The sequence below is a fragment of the Opisthorchis viverrini genome, assembly GCF_000715545.1.
Source record: "Opisthorchis viverrini unplaced genomic scaffold opera_v5_107, whole genome shotgun sequence".
NCBI lineage: Eukaryota > Metazoa > Platyhelminthes > Trematoda > Opisthorchiida > Opisthorchiidae > Opisthorchis > Opisthorchis viverrini.
The window spans coordinates 989755-1002606 of NW_008751763.1; the positions used below are offsets into that span (position 1 = coordinate 989755).

Consider the following 12852-nt stretch of genomic DNA (forward strand, 5'->3'; position numbering starts at 1 on the left):
TTCAGCAGGTTTCAAGTGTTTATGGCGCTACCTGACTGGGGAGGCTTGACAGGCGGGCGGACCGATCTATGCAACCAGGTATGTTGCTGGGTCGTTTTTCGAGTCGTCGGGTCTAAAATTTACATCACTCAGGCGTGAAGATGTTCAGACGTGAAAAGTCAGATGAGTATAACGTGCGTTGGTGCAGTAATGGAAGCACGCTCGCCCCACATGTCAGATGTGCGGAGTTCATAATCCAGGCATGGATGAGGATAAGCACTACTGATAAGCTTTTTCTGTATCGTCCAGTGAGCGTAGCAGCTACTCATGTGCTGACGCGTCCACGTACACGCAAACGGATCTACACATAAGGAAACCGAACGCAGTCAACACACACAGACTCGCACGCGCAGGGAGCAGGAAGTCAACTACTCTCCACAAGTCCACGGACAATTATGGAACGCATGTAGCAGCCATACTGTGGAGGAAACACGTTCCCGCCGTCCGGACTTTCGCCAAGGTACTCTTACAGACGATGAGTCCCTCTTTTGACTTGCTCCCATTTTTTATTGCATTTATTTTTATACGTGTGGCATCTAACCATTGTCAACTGTACTAAAAACTCTTATTAGTGCATATACCTTCTGAACTGTATTATGGCCATCATCAACAGTGCACTAATAAGCTCAAATAACAGCGAAGCTCGATTTTAGTGCTTCCCCCTTTAGTGTGGACCCACCAGAATGACAGGAGACTGACTGTTCAAACGAATGATGCAAACGTGCATTCTACAAATCCAGTAACCAACCATATCTAATTTCAAACGCCTCTTCGGCAATTGTAAAGTGAAAGGTATCACTGCATACACTGTGGATAGAAGGCTAATCGTCATGGAGTTGAAACGACCACTCCAGTTTCCTCACAGCCGCATAAGGGCATGCTTCACCGTCAGCGCTCAATACGATGAACGTTAGCAAAACTTGTCCCGTATACAACTCAAGGGTCGGACCTTCGCGGCATAAATTCAATCCATGTTGCTAATATTATATTTTGAAAAAATCCGCGGTCGATGCAAGCTTAAAATAGCTCTGTATCTTGACTCACGTCAGCTGATAGTGAAGATTTGTCAAGGCTGATATAAACGTTTGAAGTGCTTTATTCTATGTATAACAAGCGGGAATGATGTCATGCACCATGTGATAAAGAGTCATGAGCAAAATAACTTGAGAACTACCGGCCTACACAAAGATCCAGAGATTTCTCTATGAATGAAGAGGATGTGTTAAGTAGCTGATCTTTGAACTTTGTTAATTCTCTCGACTTTTTATTACTATGCACACAATCAGATATTCCACATTCTACTAGATCACCAAAATGAACCTTGATCTGTCTTCTTACATGGAGACGCCAGAGAATATTCATGTACTTGGAGATGTAGAGGGTCGCTCTTCGAAGGACTGCTGTAGTATTTGAGGTTAATGTTTGGAATCCGCAAGAAGCAAACTTGAGCATACTGTGGGTAGTGATTTGCTTAGTTGGCCCCTCAATGTGGGACAACGCAAAACACAAATTTTTCATCTTGTTCTTCGCTTAGAGGGAAATTTGCCACTTGCTGATATATACGACAGCCGTTGTTGGGAGTTGAGGTGTGGTATCTCAAAAGCTATCAATACCACTACTGGCAACACTACTACTATCAGTACTGTCAATATATACTAAATCTCACGGAACTGACCTTGAGATCACCGATCGATACCACCCACCTGCACGTATGCATTCATATTCAACAAAAATCGATAGAACTGAGCATGATAGGAATTAGTCAATAAGAGTGCGAGACGTAGAAAATATGCAGCCACAGAATATTGAGTTGCTCAAGGGGGGGGTAGAGTTTGTGTCGATTCATTTACAATCAAGCATGTGGTCATGAATGATGTCGTCGTGCAGTCGTCACGTGCAGTCGTATGACTATCCGGGTTGCTTTCTTCGAATTCACTAAACCACGGGCAAGGTGTTCCGCTTCTATTGTGTTCCTAGAGAAATAACAATTATACTATTGATTATTGTGATTTTAGTCTGAACTGCGTGAATGTCTTTTGTTCGCATTTGCTCATTTTCTGGCATCCGCAAAACTATCAGTGTTAGTCGTTCAATAAATAATTTCCAAGTCGAAGGCGGAACACACAGTAAAATTTGTCTTGTGAGATTTCGGCCCTGACTGGGATTGCGTAGCAGCTACTGTAGCGGGTTAAATGTGTTGATCATTCCGTGATAGAGTTGCGGCCCACGGACGTTCCTATTCATATATTGTTCGAGCCCAGTGAAATATCCTCCATATGCATATGCCTATGTACAGTGTAGTATGACTGAGTCGCAGCAGTGACAGCAGGGCAATAAAAGTGGACAACTGAATAATATTTTGTTTTTAGGATGAAATGTACAGCATGCTTTCTAGTTACACTGGTGCCCTGAGGTTTTCTAGGGGGGACGCACACATAAACTGTGGAAAACAAATCACATCAACCAAGAAAATGCGGCCAACCTTTCAATGCTACCCATAAACTCTGGACAACCTAGTACTTATGTTGTCCTTCCTTGTGCTCGTCAGGCGGGTCTGGTCCCAAAACTCCATCAACCGTTCTTTCTACCTGAAGAAGTTTGTGTCAGCGGGGTGGGTATAACAATCTCAGGTTTTGCCAAAGACATGCATACCCGTCTTCCATAACCAAAGTAATAATTTAGCTATATGTGAACTCTCAGCTCACTTACAGATGCCACAATGCCTTCAGGGTATCGCCTATCACTTCACAAAAACTTACTATGAACCTTAAAGCTGACAGATAATACCTCAATATCACTGTCACGTAACTAGGGGGGTCATCAGTTTCGTGACCTATCTTTGGAAAAAGGCATACAGCTGACGGCTCGCTGCGTAACCAAAACCCAAAACAAGAAAGCTACAGCCAACACTGGGCGCGAAAGCGATACTAATTCAGGCCACCTTTATCACAGAGTTGAATCACCTCTAATTTTCGTATGACGCAACGTGACATTTTTATATTCAATCTAAGTTACTACGCTTTTACTTGTGAATGTACAATGTTTTGTGTTTGCAGCTGGAAGTTACCATATCTTATTTTGTATTAAAAGATTGCAAGGTTTGAGGACATCGATCTGTCAAGAACATCTTCGGTACTCAGCTGGTTACTCTGGCCTCGGTAATTCACGAAGTCCGGTGGCATTTATAGAACTCCAGTGGCTTCTTTTGTATAACCTAGAGAACTGGGTGCACAATCAATTCAGCTCAGTTCAGTTCAGCTCAGTTCAGTTCAATTCAGTTCAGTTCAGTTCAGTTCAGTTCAGTTCAGTTCAGTTCAGTTCAGTTCAGTTCAGTTCAGTTCAGTTCAGTTCAGTTCAGTTCAGTTCAGTTCAGTTCAGTTCAGTTCAGTTCAGTTCAGTTCAGTTCAGTTCAGTTCAGTTCAGTTCAGTTCAGTTCAGTTCAGTTCAGTTCAGTTCAGTTCAGTTCAGTTCAGTTCAGTTCAGTTCAGTTCAGTTCAGTTCAGTTCAGTTCAGTTCAGTTCAGTTCAGTTCAGTTCAGTTCAGTTCAGTTCAGTTCAGTTCAGTTCAGTTCAGTTCAGTTCAGTTCAGTTCAGTTCAGTTCAGTTCAGTTCAGTTCAGTTCAGTTCAGTTCAGTTCAGTTCAGTTCAGTTCAGTTCAGTTCAGTTCAGTTCAGTTCAGTTCAGTTCAGTTCAGTTCAGTTCAGTTCAGTTCAGTTCAGTTCAGTTCAGTTCAGTTCAGTTCAGTTCAGTTCAGTTCAGTTCAGTTCAGTTCAGTTCAGTTCAGTTCAGTTCAGTTCAGTTCAGTTCAGTTCAGTTCAGTTCAGTTCAGTTCAGTTCAGTTCAGTTCAGTTCAGTTCAGTTCAGTTCAGTTCAGTTCAGTTCAGTTCAGTTCAGTTCAGTTCAGTTCAGTTCAGTTCAGTTCAGTTCAGTTCAGTTCAGTTCAGTTCAGTTCAGTTCAGTTCAGTTCAGTTCAGTTCAGTTCAGTTCAGTTCAGTTCAGTTCAGTTCAGTTCAGTTCAGTTCAGTTCAGTTCAGTTCAGTTCAGTTCAGTTCAGTTCAGTTCAGTTCAGTTCAGTTCAGTTCAGTTCAGTTCAGTTCAGTTCAGTTCAGTTCAGTTCAGTTCAGTTCGGTTCAGTTCAGTTAAATGAAGTTAAGTTCACATTTTCGGATCATTAGCCGTGCACCAAAGTACCGGTTTATCGAACGCGCCGGATGCTACACGTTCTGATCCGCTGATCCCAGCAGACTTTATCTATGACGATGTACCGGCCCTCAGTTGTATTTATGTTTTGCAGAACCGTACAAAAGATTATTATGCAAATAGAGTCCTCAGTACTTTAACCAAATGGGTAGACAATCTAGTACCGACTAAATCCCTTCAAACTTTCTGGTTTTCATCCGTTTCCAGCCAAAGTAGACCACAGAAAAGTGGGAACCGATTGAGCCTAATGATGTGGCTACTTAGTGGGGTCGTGGCCTCGGTATCAAAGTACATCAGGGTATGGAGCTGGAAAAGTTGAGGTTATCTAAAAAACGCCAAACATGCCTTAGATTGGAATAACGTCCAGAAATTAAAAAAAAACGCCACGCTCAGTGATGGGAGACTATTCAACTCCCTCAAGACAGCTGAGAGGACAGGAGACTGTATATAGCTAAGTGCAACTTCTTCACCAATCCCCAAAAAGGACGAACAGGAAGAAATTCTACACCAGATTTGGTGGCTGGATGAGAAGAACAAACCAAAACAACCAGGAGACGCCTCTAAGTATAGTGTATCGGTTAGAGACCCGACGAAATTAAAACATCCACCATAGCAAGAACGAGAACAATGATTCCCACCACAGAAAGGAATGGCCTAGGCGGTGGAAATCGTAAAATAAACCATTCTGATATGAAGATAATAAAAAGCAGGGCTTTCGAATGAGTGGAAATTGGTTTTCTGCCAGCCAAGTAAACAAATAGTAGTCTCAGCCAAACTGGAAGTTTGAAGATAAAGTAAAAGATCAAACTCACTCAAAACTAATGTAAAAGCTGCCGCCTCAACTGGCATGCTCGGACTCACAAGAAACAGATCTCAAATTCACTCAGATTCATATAAGTCACCTCCTTGCCCATTCGTCGAAAAATATACTCACGCGGACCAACCATTGATTTATTTTCCATTAGTAAGAGATTGGTTCTTGCGTGGTATATGGAAGAATTCTTTCATTATAATCTACTATAATCACAATATGTTTTGGACTTCGGCTACGGTCTGAAAAATCTCATATATGGCTGCACTAAATATTCTGATATGTTCCAATGAGTGAGTGAGAAGACACACTGAGCTAAACGTGATTTGACAGTGACTTAGGATTGCAATTACGCTGACAAAAATCACAATGCACACGTAGATTTGGTATTTTCTAGGACCAGAAAGCAACAAACTACTTTCAGTAAGTACCAAGTATTGCCAGTGTACCCACACGGTCGGAGTTGTTCGTCTGATCACCCATCTTAAAGATTGTTAGCAATAAGTCATAAGGAATATAAGCCGTTCTGTCTCAATGCCGGAATGATGAAGTTGCTTAATTTTGAAAAAGTTTCAAATTCTGGATATCCCAGATTTTTTCACTTTATAGTAAACTCTTGTTATGTTTCACGACGTCTCCAGATTATACCGCAAGACCTTCACTGACGCTAAGTTTTGTAATGTAAGTAGTCCAGACGTATTGTGTGGATGCAAGAAGTATGGGATAAATTATTAGTCCGCCCGAGTAGACGTGATTTCTATACAGGCATTCATACTGCCACAGTAATATCTCGCGCAAACCCTCCAAAACAGACAAGGTGGTGTGTTCAAACATTACTTTTGTGGTTGTGCACACACACACACTCTCTCTCTCATCCGGTTTCCACATTACATCCAAACTCAACTGCAACCTGTTATTCGGATAATGCAAACCATCATCCGGGTGCAATGTGGAGCACGCTGAAATAACGGTACTGCCTCAGCCCAGCAAATGATTCGACTCACCAGCCGGTGTTTGTAAAAGGATAACCAACCAAGGATAATCGATTGTTTATTGAGCCCCAAAAGAAGTCAGAAGGCTGTATATGTAGCGGAAACATACTGGGAGCGCCGCTAGTTGGTTTGGTTGGCTGTTGGACCAGTAGTTCAGACCAGTTAGTGCCCAGCTGGCTGCCGGGCCGAGCAACAGCCTGACCTTTTTACCAATCACATGTGAGTAAACGTATTGGCTGCAGCAGCTCCCAACTGTGAGCAATAAGCCAGTATGGGAATCGGACCCCACCCAACACGGGTATATCAATACCAATCAGTCCAGAGCACATGTTCGTCAGTTCCTCTGAATGGCTCTTAATAATAATAGTGATAATAATAATACCGATGTTACACCCTCTCGGAGCATACCACCAGGAAGAAGCTCGAGGGCCGAGATGCTGCCCGATCCTTGCCAGCAGCCGAGATGCAGAGATTTAGTTCAAACCACGGATCTACCAGTCAGGAAGTTTGCATCCCAACCACTGAGTCATCTCGGGCCTCTCTCGAAAGGAAACCGTTGATGATCAGCTTGGTTCTTACAAGGACAACCACAAACTATATTCAGATACTGATTTCTCTTTATTCCTGTTATTTTAGCCGAAAATGCCTGGTGAAATTTCGCTTTGAAGCGTTAATGCGTGCGCATCACCTTTCTTTGTTGACAAGCCCGGCGGTAAATAGGTGACTGATATTGAGTCATTTAGCCTTTCGGAATACGCGAGTTGTCAAAGATGCCTGGAGCTGCTACGCTCACTTCGGTTGGTAGCACAATTGGGTAGTTTTAGACGATATGTGTTGTGACTCACTCCTATCAGAACGAACAACGTTTACTTTTAAACTATCCATTTTTGGTCACACACTGCGTCCATCGCATGGTTCAGTCGATCGAACGGAACCAGGTTACCAGCGGATTTCTAGTCATGTCACTTTTGACCAAAAAATGCACTGAGCTACCTTCCATTGATATGCACATGGAGGAGATCCGCGTCTTCCTACGAGATGTGGACATGTAAGATCTAGGTGGTCGAGTTGTCCACTTCACTTGGCAGTTTTGTTAAACACGTTTCCTAACCACTCGAGGTGGTATTATCAGTGCATTGTTGCGGAGCATAGGGGAATTTCACGTTGAATAATGGTGTGCGTGAGTTCAAACACATTCCCCTGAAGCGTGTGACAGTGATTTGTTGCCACCTGGAAGTAATCTTAGTTACAGAATTCCTCATCCGTATTCTCCTTAACTGACATCTAGGTGACGTTTGAACTTGACCTCTCTGAATCCCACCTTATGACTTTTGCCGGACTGGTCCCACCACAGACCCTCTCGTCTGACCCATTTGTATGTTGCTCGCCCGTGATTGTGCTATTTGATTCACTTCGTGACCATAGGTCAATGCGTTGAATGACTGGGCTCGTCCTGGAGCCCCACGCGTCAGAATCTGTCCACTTTCCTTCTATAATAATATAATGATCTTCCGACCCTTGTCGACTAAGACTGATCTTCTTGTATTCAATGTTCTGTATGGGTAATTGCGTTCCGAGCTTGTCGGTCTAATGTTTTTGCATCCAATGGCATTTATTTGGCATGATCACGTGATCCCAAGGTGGAACATTTCATGTCTTTTGGTACTGTCGGAATGCATGCAACCTCGGAAGGCAAGTAAATCGAATTTGGTGGATGGTTTATTTATGCAACTTATTGATTTACACGTCCAGCCTACGCTTTAAGAACCTGCAAATTGTACCTGCATTAGGTAGCAGTTACAGTCATAGCGCTGCAACTTGAGCTGAGTCCATCCATTACAGCATGTTACAGTAGAAAAAACCGCAATCGCCAGTTTAGAAAGGAAGCGTTAGTTTCAGGCACATCGAACTATCTCAAAAAGAGCAACAAAGCCGAAAATATCCAAAGCGTAAAGTGGAACTCGAACCGGTTTGAAGGTTCTGTCGCAGCAAGACGCAGTCCGACCTTGCAGCTCGATAGATGTGGAATACAGTGGGCAAAAGGAAAAGGATACATTCCCCCATGCAAACATATATATATAGGCTTTGATTTTTTTAAAGAAAGCCGCTAAAAATTCTTAGCGGATTACAGTAAATTTTAGGAAGTTGTATTTCGTGTATCAGGAATGGCAAAGCAAACACCGTTATGAATTTCGTGGCCGATTGAGGCTCATCATTCGTCGTTGAAAAAAAAGTTCCTCCGAAAAGTTTCACTTGACTACCTGGTCCAAGCCCAATCACCAGTTTTCTTGACTTGATAATTCAAAAGCCTGTGGGCATCGGAATCTGTCACTGGTTTGTGCCTCTCTCTCTGATCACGGTGCGCAAAAATACTCTGCAGGCCAAGTTGTGGTGGCCACGGCTAGTTGCCAGTACATTCTCATGTTAGCTCGCCCAACAGACTCGAACCTTATCACCAAACGTTATGCACCAATTTCTGATTAGGGTGAATCACAAAAACTTATGACACATGGCTGAAATCGGTCAGTTTATCATGCAGTTGCGATGTGACTAGGCAAGCATAATCAATAAAATAGAGAGAAAAATTATCTGAGGTTTTTCCTGATGTTCCCTGCTAATCTGCTAGTTAGTAAAAACAGTCTTTGAAAACTTGCTTAGTGCACTCAGAAATGCCTCTTCGTAATTTTTATGAAGGCTCCCTGCGGCGAGGAGCCTTGAATGCCCGTTGTGCATACTCTCAATGGCGTTACACTTGGTAGTAAGCGTAAAGGGTTAAATGTCTTTTCACTTATTATTTCGAATGAGCACATTATAGAAAACTCAATGGCGTTACACTTGGTAGTAAGCGTAAAGGGTTAAATGTCTTTTCACTTATTATTTCGAATGAGCACATTTATAGAAAACAAAACAGCTGGTTTGTTTTTTACCATATAGGCTGGAAACAACTTACGCCTAAAAACACATCCATGGTATGGCAGCGATACATTTTTCAGATGAAATCAGATGCGCGGCGCAGCGGAAAATGGACAACTGAAATATTTTCTACCCCAAAATGAACTTCCATGGTGGAGTTTTCGCGTACGTACTGTGCGAATCATCAGCCGAAAGTTAAAGCAGAAAAGCAACAACCCTCAGCTAGCAAGAAATTGACTTTGAGTTGCTGTGTGTACATGTGAGCAGTGTGTGCCATTCAACCTATGGGTGCTCATGCATGCCGCAAAGTGCACACACACAAATCATTTGTAAGGTCCTGCTCGATCGATACCACTCAGCGAATGAGGTGATCTTGTGCGTGCAGACCCACCGCCCTGCTGGCGCTTCAGTATGCGAGTGGAAAGCTCGCATACCCCCACTGTTACAAAACCGGTACCATGAGGAAGGAACAGCTTTGCAAATGGGTAGAAATCAAATGAATGAGTGAACGAACAAAAACTGACGTTCGTTTTTTAAGTGACTGAATCAAGAGAGTAGCGGTTGTACCTATAGCTATGTCAGTTATACCCAAAGCGAATTAGGACTGGGATAGCGCCGAAATTATTCCATGCATCTACAGAAAGTTTCGTGGCCTTTTATCCATGCTCTCGCACTAAATGTATGCTCAGCCACGGTTTGTGGAAAATATCCCCCACTCCAAACCCCAATTCGGTCATATTCGACAACATTTGTTCTTATTCAGATGGCTTAGCGAGAGATAGACCGATACTTGACATAAATGCAGAAAATATATCGGGCCATCCTGATAACAGTAGAAATTATGTTTTGTCCTTCCTTTGACGCTTACAAAGGACCATTTCAATAGCAGCTTCATCCTCACATTACGAATCACCTACGATTAAAGAAGTTAAGTTGTAAAATCGCTAGTAACATTCAGTTGGTATTTTTGGCTCAAGAGAATAACATGTGTAGTTAGAAATAGAAAAAATACTGGGCAGTTGGAGAATATCCAGTCGATAAGATAGGATTCAATCGCATCCATGCCGTGTAAAATGTGTCTTACAATCACTTGACTCTGAATCCCATTCTAGTTCAAAGAGAGAAGCAACTACTTGTGTGCAACCCTCTTGGGATTAGCACCGCAGATTGTCTGGATACCAGCTACGATCTCATAGCATCCGTTAAAAAACTGGGCATCAATCATGTTTTATCAAAAGACGCAAGGGCGGCGTGTGCCTTTTGATAATTACAATGATGTTTTGCGGCAAGACATCAGTTGCTGCGTGACCAGATGTTCTGAAAAGGGGAAATCTATAAGGATGTGACACCTGTGTGGTGCAGATTTGGGACACAGGAGGATCCGCCGGATCATTCGTGGACCCAAGTTGTAGATGTCGTGACCACTCACACTGTCCCTAGCTTAGACACAGTCGACAGTGTGTCAAGGCTATCAATTTTGCTTTGTTTGATGTTTGTTTAAAATGTCTTGCCGCAAAACTCCGCAGGTGCGCATGACTTCAGCCCATGATCAAGTTAGGTGCGATGAAATTTTTTTCCATAATTTCACTTTGTGTTCTACTGATTTGACCAGCCATCTTGGTGCATGTTCAGACGCCTTGGAGTACGACCAGTGTACGTGAATCCACAGATGAATTTGAGACCATAGATACAGTTCGGGCAGAGGATTCTTTCTTCGTACGCTGGACGAAACAAGCTGTATCGATTCGGTGGTTACGCAGATCAGGGATGTGTATTGACATGCTCTGGGAGATTCTTCAAGATAGGAACGGAGTTGTTTAACTCAGTCAATTTGTTAAAAGTGCATAGACAAATGATTTGATTGGCACGGAAGAGTAGTGGGCGTGACGCACTTTATAATTTTCTTATAATTATATAATTATGTATATATAATATAATATACTTCCTTCTTCCTACCTATGGAAGGAAAAATGAAAGAGGCCATCACCAAATTTCTCGACGCATTGAGGATCTGTCATAATTCTTTTCTCGTACAACCACACCATGTTTCTCTTCCACGCGGGTGAACTCGTAAATAACCAAAGGTGCTCCCCGGAGATTCTGGTTACCCCGAAAGCCCTTTCCTCTTTTACAACGTCAAACCAAATCTTGTGGACCACCCAGACCGCACTATATATCGCTGCTAAGCATCATTTTTTCTTCGCGATTTCACAAGATGCGAAATCAGAAATGTTGAGTCAACTGTGATTTAGGTGTCCATCAGTGTCCCAGTGATGGTAATTTCCCATGTTCGTGTACTTTGCGTAGGTGGTATCACACCCAGACAGATGGACTACGGAATTATCTACAAATTTTTTTATCTAGCGAAGCACCCGTCACTTGTTCCCTTATCTCTTCACCCATAGTGTGGAGATCTCGCGCACCGTTCCTCAGCTTATCTGAATGGGCCGTTCTGTTTTCCATATTGTGACCACAACTCATTATGTAATATTCACCACGATCAATACTATACGGTTGTGAGTCTCGTTTCACTTATTGTATGCTCACACACATATACGAAAGTACTGGTACTCTGGAGTTCTATTCAAGGATCTTGTTTTATTCATCCATCATATAGACTGAATGTCAGCTCCTGAGATGGGTACTATTGAGGGCGCATCCAATGTGCACCTAATGCGGACATCGGGAACACCCGGCGTCACAGTGAAGTCCTACTACGTGAACTGAATGTAGAGGGTCGTTGGGTTCGCTGCCGACACCGATGCAACGCCGGAAACCACAATGTATTGAACTCAGCTGATTTGCTGCTCCATGGCAAAACTAGGAAGAATTATGTGAAAAATTTCGTTAACGATTGTGAACTACGCTATGAAACGATACAGTATGCGTTTTTTCCAGCAGTGAGACAAGGTTTCCTTCAATTTCAAAACCTACATACAAAAACAGGATACATGGTTAGACCGTTATAAGCCAGAAACCCTAAAGTTTGAACAGCCCTATCAAAATCCGAATGATAATTAAACACTGCCACTAACCGGGATACATCAGAACTCATCTTCTTGTTGTCGTGCAGCGACAGTGACGTGAAGAAGACTTCATAAAAGCACTCACTGCAGCAATGCACTTGTGGATTTTCTTGCCATTTAAGTAGGTGCGCTTCGTAAGGTCTTATATCCAACACCGCACAGTCTGAAGAGAAAAGCGAACGAAGCAGAGGTGCCATCTATTCTAACCTGAGTTGCACTCTGTTGTTCCATATGACTTACTTGGTGGTATTATAAGGCTCAAATCAAGTCAAATCGTGTCAAGCTAAGTCTGTCTACCTCATGTGAAGTGAGACCTTATTTAACACCCACCGGTGAATATCCGATGGTCTGGCAGCTACTGACTGCTCGTTAAAATGTGTATTCCAAATAACAAAACAAGCTTCCATACAACCGACGATGGTCAGAGATGGTCGAGAAGGTAGACTGAGGTGAATCAGTACTAATTTACCAACCGGGAGGTCTGTGGTTCAAACCAAACCCCAGAATCTTGATTGCTCCTGTCCATGTCTGGGCACCCTGGCAGTATCTTAGCGCTCGTGTTTCCTACTGAACAATTATTATCGTTATTATTACCATCATCACTTAGTGCTGCTGTCATTGGTTCCACTGATAATCCGATTGGAGCTCGGCTATTTCTTAGCTAAAGAGCTGTCAAGACGGAAGTGTGGATTTTATCGCACAAAGGCTGTTTTGAACGCCACTTGAGTTACAAGACGCAAGCGGGTACAAAAGGAGGAACTACTGCTTACACCATCTAGGAAACCCTACGGACGAGATGAGTACAAGTCACACTTGTAGTTATTTATCACGAGGTGTGGGTACTAAAACCGGTCACATTTTAGAGAAAGGAA

At 42.8% G+C, this 12852-nt stretch overlaps 1 protein-coding gene across 1 annotated transcript in view; it reads right to left on the reverse strand.

Moving 5' to 3' along the window:
- The window catches only part of T265_13820 (hypothetical protein), a gene marked incomplete at both ends in the record, with an annotated part of 45440 nt that extends 33299 nt beyond the window's left edge, over nucleotides 1-12141 (reverse strand). Inside the window, one exon of the mRNA XM_009170662.1 lies at nucleotides 11990-12141. Coding sequence (XP_009168926.1) covers nucleotides 11990-12141 — 152 coding nt within the window. The remainder of the gene's footprint in view (nucleotides 1-11989) is intronic.
- Nucleotides 12142-12852: the final 711 nt, after the last annotated feature.